This window comes from Anguilla rostrata, chromosome 3 (genome assembly GCF_018555375.3).
Source record: "Anguilla rostrata isolate EN2019 chromosome 3, ASM1855537v3, whole genome shotgun sequence".
In the NCBI taxonomy this organism is placed as follows: domain Eukaryota; kingdom Metazoa; phylum Chordata; class Actinopteri; order Anguilliformes; family Anguillidae; genus Anguilla; species Anguilla rostrata.
The window spans coordinates 11159262-11168750 of NC_057935.1; the positions used below are offsets into that span (position 1 = coordinate 11159262).

General features: G+C 39.2%; 1 protein-coding gene across 3 annotated transcripts; it reads left to right on the top strand.

Moving 5' to 3' along the window:
- Window positions 1–3784: 3784 nt before the first annotated feature.
- Window positions 3785–9489, top strand: LOC135250114 (acylphosphatase-2-like). Of its 3 annotated transcripts, none has more exons than XM_064326076.1 (5): window positions 3785–3801; window positions 4467–4732; window positions 4977–4993; window positions 5316–5425; window positions 8930–9489. In XM_064326076.1, exons 2-5 carry the CDS (start codon window positions 4684–4686, stop codon window positions 9042–9044), a joined length of 291 nt encoding a protein of 96 aa, XP_064182146.1. In that variant the 5' UTR covers window positions 3785–3801; window positions 4467–4683; the 3' UTR covers window positions 9045–9489. The 3 variants fall into 3 exon arrangements, with proteins under 3 accessions (XP_064182146.1, XP_064182147.1, XP_064182148.1); XM_064326078.1 differs by lacking the exon at window positions 3785–3801 and adding an exon at window positions 3939–4030; XM_064326077.1 differs by lacking the exon at window positions 3785–3801 and having other exon boundaries at window positions 3931–4732.

Consider the following 9489-nt stretch of genomic DNA (forward strand, 5'->3'; position numbering starts at 1 on the left):
ACAACACGGGAATTCCCAATGGTTGATTACGGATTATTTATTATTATTATGATCATTACATATTCTTCATGAAATTGGCACGCTTGTTAACCAAGCAAATAAATTAATACAGTTTGAGATTGATTGTTATGCAGGCTACGTTGCGATTTAAGTTTATGGTAATTCTTGAAAGCGTTTACTTTCTCACGTATTTACGAGTTAACGAAATATTACCAAATTAACAAACTGAAAAGGGTCTCTCGCCAAAGTATTCACTTAACCCATAATCAACAGTCGTGAACAAACGTGAAATACACGATGTAATCCCACTGTAGACTGCGAGAGCTACTAGGAATATAGAGCTTTAAGCAAGCCTTTGCGCGACACAAACGGAACCAGTGGAGACACGCTACGCGTCGCGCCGTGCTGCTTCGCCGTGCTGTTTACGCGACGCGTGCGGTGGGTGCCCGGCGTAAGCCACTAACTCGGCTGTCGTTACAGTATCTTTTCCTTGCAATACAAGTAGCCTGTAATTTCGTCAGTTTGTTCATGTTAACTTGTTACTTATGGAAATACTTAGGCATGCTGGTTTTATGTGGGGCAATCATGTAATTCTACGCAGGATAACAAAGGTTTATGAACACATGTAGCTATGTTAAAAGACATAAATGCGATAAAAACAATGAAATGTAGAGAAGTCAGATAAGCAAACCGTTGTGCTTTATGTTTTATGCAGGCTACCTGCTGTCAAACGCTTCGGTTTGCGTTTTCATTTGTTTTTTTAAGAAACTAAAAAGCCATTATAATAGCCACATCACATTAAAATTCCATATTGCCATTACAAAAAGCATACATCTGGCCTGTGCAATACTTTAGATCCCAGCATTTCAAATGGTTTGGATGTTTTTCCCTCCAAAATACAGTGAACAAGAGGCCCTTTCCAACATGGAGTTCTATGAAAGAAACTGCCGGGAATTCAGGTAGCTAGACATACAGGGGACTATTTCCTTTCTGTCGTATACCTAGAATATAGAACATAAAACAATTAAATTTAGAGAAGTCGGATAAACAGTCAATTTTGATTTGTGTTATATAGGTTACCTGCCTGTCAGTTAGCGTTTTCATTTGGTTTTATGAAACCAAACAGCCCGTTACAATATCACATTAAAATAGGCATTATTAAAATAATCCTGTTGCAAAATACCAAGGCAATTCTGTAATCTGAAAAATGTTGGCAGTTATCTCTCCAAAATACAATGAAGAGAGTTCCTATCCAACAAGGGAGTTTTATGAAAGCAAACAACGAGTATTAATGTAGTTACTAGGCCACACGGTAGCCTACCTTTTCCGTTTCAGCCTTAGGTTATGGAACATGAATTAAACGAGTCAGTTTAAGAATATTCGTTGGCTAATGTTGTGCAGTTCGTTCTTTCGATAAGCAGCTGAAATTGGGCTATAAGCAAATAAAAGTCATATAGGCCTATTATTGGAGCATATATAGGTCTTTCATTACCCTGGGGCACTTATACGATTATTATCGGTAACTGAATCTTGTATGATCATTACCCAGAACGTGAAACAAAATCGGTAGAAGACACGGAATTATTAGGCATGACGTATGTCCTACGAGTTTTGAATGTATGGCAATGAAATATTTGCATTCATAAGCGCAATGAATACATTTTGTACACAATGGTAATGAAGAAATGCTGAATACAGTATTAATGAAACCCACTGGGCATGTATTGGGAACAAGCTTTGGCCTTTTTCTCATTATATGTTCACAAATGGTTCAGTTCTAAGATCGTTAGATCCAGTTCCAAAATTGTAATTGCCCTTTAAAAAATAAAAAAAAATCTTAATAATCAATTTTGGCCTGATTTTGACCTTACTTACTTTTTTTCTCCTTTGAATTGGCTTCGTTCTTTTAGAGAACTTTGCATGCACAGTTTCTATTGGATGTTTGTGCAAATTAACTAAATGGATTTTTAAAGTGAGATTCACACATAGCCCGATTTTAAATGGCCTTGTTTTCACAGCATCCCCCTGTGGGTGGCACCATTACTCCATGCTGCTTCAAGGTGTAAAAGTGACCGAACGAGACGCAAGAGAACATACAAACTCATCCAGCACAAACTGGTAGGTGGGAAAAGGGACAGCTCTACTGTAGGCAGAGGTGGAAGGTCCAGGTTCAGAAAGTAAAATTCCTTCCCAGTTCTTTTGTTCCAATCAACTGGATTTGCTAATGAACACAATTCTTCGGCCAGGAGATGGAACTAATCAGTGAAATCCGCTGGCCGAGTTCATGTGTGGAAAAAACACACAACGGGATTTTAACTTCCTGACCCCTGGACTTTTCACCTCTGAACTTAGGTGATGCTCAAAGATCACCAATTATTTCTCTGACTCTGTATATTTGGTAGAGGAGACAACACAATCTGACCTTTGCAACATAAATGCACCGAAAAAATGAATCGCTGCATTTCAGGAATTAATCTGTTTCTTACATTAAAAAGTTCCCTTTTAATATTTAATTCAGCTTTTAAGATGCTGTGCGTTTTTATATTCAGGTGTTCATTGTGAGTATACTGAGTACTTATACTGCAGTTCTCATTAAATTGCCAAATAACAGTTTTTCAAACACCGAACTCTCTCTCTCCTACTCAGTTGCACTGTAAGTTGGGCTGCAGTACTGATGAGAATTTTCGCCCGACCTATGTCTACCCTCTAGCACTGAAACAGCTTGTGCGTACTGTGTTCCCCAATGAAGTGCGCAACTACCCCGATCCCAATCATGCCAAGGTACCAGATCACCAACATTACCACTCTCATTGAGTAATTTGATGTTTTTATCAGGTTTATACGAATGCATTTTTAGCGGTTTCTGCTTTTGGCTGATTAGAATGATCCGGCTTAGTCAGGTGTTTTTTTTTCCTTTTGTGTTTTTCTATGAAGAAAATCCCAGCAGCAATGCTCCAACATCTAGTATAAAGCCTTCTCAGAAGAGTGGAGGTTATTATAGTAGCAAAAGGTGGACCAACTCCATATTAATGGCCATAAATTTGGATGAGATGTTGGATGTCAGATGTCCACATACTTTTGGTCATGTCGGGTATTTGCAGATATCATTCTGTGTGTGTTAATGAGTATCTTTTGCTGTGTGTTTGCTTTATGCCTAGGTGGTGATAGTCACTTTGGAAGACCTCAATGCAGTACGTTTGTGTGACCATTTGGAGCCATAACTGAGTTAACTCATGCATAGATATTAATAACAGCTTTGTGATTGTACGTGCTTTTAAGCATGCTGGTTTGTCTAAAAGCAGTTCAACTGAAAATAAGTGATAATGTATTTCTTTATTTATATGTTTGGAAGCTTCTGAAGCTACAGATCACCAGATTTACTTTGCAGTATACGGTTCAGTCAAAATTCAGAGAGTAAAAATGTTTAGTTGTACGAATGTTATATTTTACTGACACATTAAATTCCTAGTTTGATGCAGTCTCAGTGTCATTTTTGATGCATTAAACTACAAATAACCCTTATCTGCAATTGGAGAGCTGGATTTCCTTGTGTCTTGACTTCAGACTGCCTCGGAAAACCTTTAGTCTCTTCTGTTCAAGCTAAAGGTAAAATTAAAGGTCTGGCAGGGAGTTCAACAACAACTTCCTGTTTGTTACGTTCTGCGCCACTCCTGGGGAGCAGGGTTGCCAGGTTGCCAGGTCAGAGCCCTATGCTTTCTAAACGCGCCCACTAAGGGACAGGCCCCCAGACGAAACCGTCGACGGGGGCGGGGCTGAATGAAAACTTTACCAGATTTACAGGTACATTCATAATTTCTTGCACCACGCTTTGTCTTTTCGTGCCCATAATGTATTTGAAAAGTAACGCCAAAACGCTATCCGCGGTTTTGTCCACCCTCCTATTAAAATGACATTATAATCACTTGACATACAGTCTTCAGGGTATTAGCCCGTGGACATGGTAACACTACACTGGAGCTGTTTCTTGGAGTGGTGATTTTTGGAAATCAGTTCCGCTAAATTGATGGTGGTAGGATAACTTAAGTTTGTGTAATTGGTCACATGTGTAGCAAACGAATTGCCTTTTAAAAAAGCCCTTAAAACATTTCACAGACGTGCTTTTAACGGTCTGTAAACGTCAGTTGTTACGCCATTTTAGTGGACGGTACTATTTTACTATATATAGACACTCTTAATTGTATCATTGTTTATTTTAACTCCGTTTCCTTTAGCATGTGTTTTTTATTGTCCAATGTCTTTTAAATGCGGTCGTTCCTTTGTGTAAAGCGCTTTGTAGGCTACAATGCTCGAGAGGCGCGGAGTAAAATCAGTTTTGGTTCCGTTCACCATATACCACGTCCCACTTTTATATATTCTGTTTATATAAATGTATGCTGTTTAAATAAACTTTTTGGTCATTCAACAAGAAATGGAAATCTCTTTGTTATGATTGGTTGCTGTTTAAGGAGCTACGCCCACAAGGGATGATCCAGCTTGAACTGTCCGCCATTTTGGCTCGAGGGTTTCCTTCAAACGAAACATTGTAAGGCGGATACACAGGCCGCTTCTTAAACAAGTCTGAATTGTTATGTTGAATAACACCGCAGCTGCCGCCTCCGGTCACAAAGTGAATCGCACTGCACATTTTTAGAACATAGCTGCACTTACTTGTTTTTTTCTGCAATGTCACGACTGGTTTCCGTGGACTACGAGGTGTTCGGACAAGTGCAAGGTAAAGCACGGCACCATATATGATTTTGCTATTTTGTGTTTCTGCTAATGTGATGGCTAAATATCAATATTTTCCCATTCAATATAAAGAGAGGGAAGGTTTTTATGTTTTTGTGAAGCCTCCTAATTCTGAAATTTATGTTATGAAGTTATGATGAAATATTTCCACAAAAACTTGGACATCAAGTTCCTGCAGTTGTTCAAAATGTACCTGTCCTGTTTTGTGTGTTTTTTTTTTTTGGCAGGTGTATTCTTCCGCAAGGTGTGTTTCTGGTTCCTGCATTGATGTTGAAAGGTCCAGTAGAAGTCTGTGTAAAGGAGAGGGGCTATGAACACAAGAATATTATAATTTGCCAATTCAGTAATAAGATTGCGTGATTGTGTGTATGTGGGTGGGTGGGTGGGGATGGGGGGCGGGGGTTAATGGAGGGAGTGGGCATAAACATAATAATCTGCAATTTTAATTGTAAGATTGCATTTTAAAAATATGATATGGATATTGGCATAGTCCAAACGCTAAATGGTCTGATGTGCTTCAGTCGCATACTGCTTTTGTGTTCTTGCCCTCCATCCCTACCTGACAGTATACACAGAAAGAGGGGTGCCGGCTGCAGCTAGTGGGCTGGGTGCGGAACACAAACTGGGACACGGTGGAGGGCCAAATCCAGGGCCCGAAGGAGGCTGTTGAAAGTATGTGAGTATCATCTCTCAAGCTGCTCTGACTGACTGTGATTGCATCTGTCTGCAAAAAGAATACAACTATATAAGGCTGTTGTTTTCATAACAAACGTCACTACTCAAACATACAATACAAGAAAGGTGGCTGTTAAAGCAATTTATTATATGCTAATTTGTTAATAAATGCAGTGTGATGCATATTTAGCATGTGACACATGTCCCCTGTCATAAATTGTGTGCTTTGCAAACGCTGAGTTGTTGCACCAATTAGGCTGCAGTGACAGAATTGCTGTATGGACACTGCAGAAAACAGTGTTAATGTATTTGTCCAGCAGAGGGAGCTATATCTCCAAAAATTCCATAATGCAATTTGGCTTTGGTTTGTGGAAGCAAAACCTAGTGCATCTGATGAAGCCTTTAAAGAAACACTGACGTTTAATCCTGATGTTGTCTACATTTTATGCATGTGGCCCGTGTCCACTGGGTAAAAAAACATCCTACTTTATTGGGCCATCTCTGATAAAGCCTCTTCATTGAATTTTAAACCCCAACTCAATATTTTTCATTTAGAAACAACCTGTCACTCATCAATAAATCAGTGAATTACTTTTCCCACTTCACAATTCTGAGAAGCTGTTTTTCTTCAGTCTATACCACTTGTTTTTGTTTTGCTGTAATAGTTGTGTTGCTTAACATTCATCATGACCTGATTTCATAACTGCAGGGTTACAAAAGACTCATTAAAAAAATCTTTGTACCCCGACGGTGTACCACTGCTATAAAAAATACATATGAAAAGGGCAATGTTTTTCCCTACTGGTAGGGTCACTCCAGGAAAAGTAATTACATTTTATGCAGAAAATATACAATTTTGTGGGATTTCACTGCTGTTGAACTCAGGGTAAGGTCATTTTGACCCTGAGGACAACATGAGGGTAAATAATAATGCAAATCTCCACTGGTTATATTGATATTAGGTGATATTCACTGTTTTAGATGTTGGAATGCACAAAGGAAATGTTTTATTACCTAGTATGTAGTAAGTCTCCACACAGTGTAAGGAAAGAAAATCCCAGTTGGGCTGTTATTATGCTTATATTATACGCTGTTATTATCTATTGACTTTCAGTGGGGCCATACAAGTGCCCTGCTCTGTGTGTTACAGTATATTACTGCTTTATCTAATAAAATAAAATCAGAGAACAAACTGGGTTTGGGCTAAATGAGGTAAGCTAAAATTGTAGAGTAAAGGACCAAAGCTAGTAGAACTGTAGACACGCATACACACACACACACACATACACACACACACATATAAATATAGTTTTATTTAATTGCAGGTAAAAACACAAGCCCAGAAGCCAGAGAGTTCAGTGTGTGGATCCATATCATTAGGTGATATTGCTGTCCAGTCTGATGTAGTCCTGCACTCATCCCTCTACTCTGATGGCCACTGAGCAGTATGTGTGTTATCAGTATGCACAAGCACTGTGTGACGGGGCCTGCAGCTCTGAGGATGGGGAAAGAAGAGCCTCATACATCCTGGATAAGATGTGCTGGGCGCAGACAATCACACCCAGGGCACCTCTGCAAACAGAGCTTCCTGTAACTCTTAATCCAGTGATTGATTTACTGCAGAATTCCAATATGTTGATCAGGTTCCCTTTAGAATGGCAAGCATAGAATTGAAGAATAAAAGAACCAAAGCATAGTGCTACTGGCTTAAGCAGGAAAAACACCGCATATTTTTAAAGATTCTCTATAGAACATGGGACTTCTGTTTTAAACCAAAGGGAATTTACCCACAGGTGCAGTGACTTGTTCGGACTTACTTAGTACGGCTTGCTAATGGGGAACCAGGCTACTTCCTGTCTGTGGTGCACACAGGTAGCAGAGATGTGGAGCAGAGGTGTGCCACACAGGCTATTAATATAGCTTTTAATATAGCGATTACACTGGATAACCACATTACACACTCACACACACACACAGGCTCCTACAGGAACCCCATGGTGCCTGTACTGTTTCAGCACACAAACACACATTGAAACACATTTGCGTTTATACAGAGACTTAAATTAGTACAAAATAACTATTGAAAACATTGGCATTTATATATTGTGCATTAAATGTATTATTTCAAAATGGATCATACTTTTTTTGTCAGAAGCTGGGATGCTTTCGGTGATGCACAAGCAGCTCTAGAAACCATAGTTTACTTGCTTGTTGGCTTACCCAGTGATCAGTTTCCCCATAGTACTGACTAAACCTTTTGTTTTTTCCACTAGAATAACTTAATCACAGATCCTAAATGGTTCCTGTAATTTTCTTTCTTTGACCTAAATTTACTGTAATTGAGACATTACAGAGTAATTAAAATCTCTGTCTCCTCTCATTCATATTACATTGTGTAGAGGAAATTTACTGACATGATACAGTGAAGGCACATCTCTAAGACAAGAGTACGAGTCTTGTGTTTGCTTATATACTTAGTGTTAATATTTTATGGACATACAGACATGGAAAATAACAAGTGTCTGAGGCCTGCGTTTTATTCGCTCTGTCCCAGAACTGCGACAATGTGGGCAAGTGGTGTCAGAAAACCAAAGATTTATATAGTGTCACGTTGAAACTAAAATTCAGTTTCCTATTTGACCTCTTATTGTTTCTACACAAACTGAAAGAATGAGGCCACGTTTAGCTACAAAATGGTGTCACAGTGTCACACTACAGAGTGGTGTTCAGGTTGTTCTTGGAATCAGTTATGTGTCAAATATTGTTTTTACAATTGTGGTAGTATGCCAGTGAAATTAAAAGGGTGAAAAATGCTCTCAAATGTAGTCAATCCCCCCCTTAACAACAGACACATGAACACACCACGCACACACACATATTGACATTCACACACTTCTACTCACTGTGGTGGGCCAGCTGATATTTGCATGCCTTGGAATGGCCATTTATTCCCACTGAATTATCAGAACTGTTCCCTCAAAAAGATTTCAAAAGTTCAAAACTGGAGCAGACCAGGTGACCTTGAGATAGTGAGACAGAGCAAGAGCACGGAAGAGAGAAGCAGGCCAGAAATAGGCCATCCTAGAGAGAAGGTTCTGGGGGGAACAAACTGTGGATAAATATAAATATCTTTTAGTAGGTCGCTGGCAATAACCCATATTATACTGGTTGCAACCCTTGATGTAGCACAAGCGGTCTGGTCCTCCTGGATTAAAAGAGGCATCTTTAGTTGTTTCGAGAGTGTAAAGTAAGTTTGGCAGACTTGGTCCATCAGCCATCAGACATTCATATTTGATGTGCTTCTGACATGTCTGAACCATTTTCACTGGCTGTCAGATGAGACAAGAAGGGACTCCTGAAAGGAATGATTCCTTTACAGACATATAGCAATGGTTTACCCACTCATAGATAATATACAGCCAACTGAAACGAACAGTAAAGTATGGAATCTATCTTTCTTTTTCTCTCTCCATTTGTCTGTCTGTGTCTCTCTGTCTGTTTTTAGGAAAAATTGGTTGAGAACCACAGGCAGCCCTATGTCCCGAATTGACAAGGTCAACTTTGCCAACGAGAAAGAGATCCCTGCCCTAGAGTTCAACTCCTTCACCACAAGATACTGAAGGGTTAACTCCTGCCCTGCATCTCATGCATCAGCAGGTGTAAGGTGGCCTGCATCACTTTTAACTCTTCATCTGCTCCCCCCATCTGTGCATCCCATCAACTGACCATTTAGTGCACTGGAAATTTTAAAGAATGGCTGGTTTCAGGAGTAAATTATTTGGGATGTGGGGGACAATTCTTCTCTAACTTCAGCCACTATCCCAATGCGAAGTACATTTTAACAGACATCTATTTAGAAAGAAACATGCCACTGAAGGAATCGGTCTGCAACATTTGTGTAATAAAACATATTTGTGTGTCTACTGATGTAATCGAATAAAAAAAAACAACAAAACAAAAAAAACATTAGCACTGTTAGCTACATTGTCATCTACCAAAAAGTGTTTGTAATATACGAGTCCAGTCAATTTCAGATGATATGATTGGATTAAACTGTAGAGCATT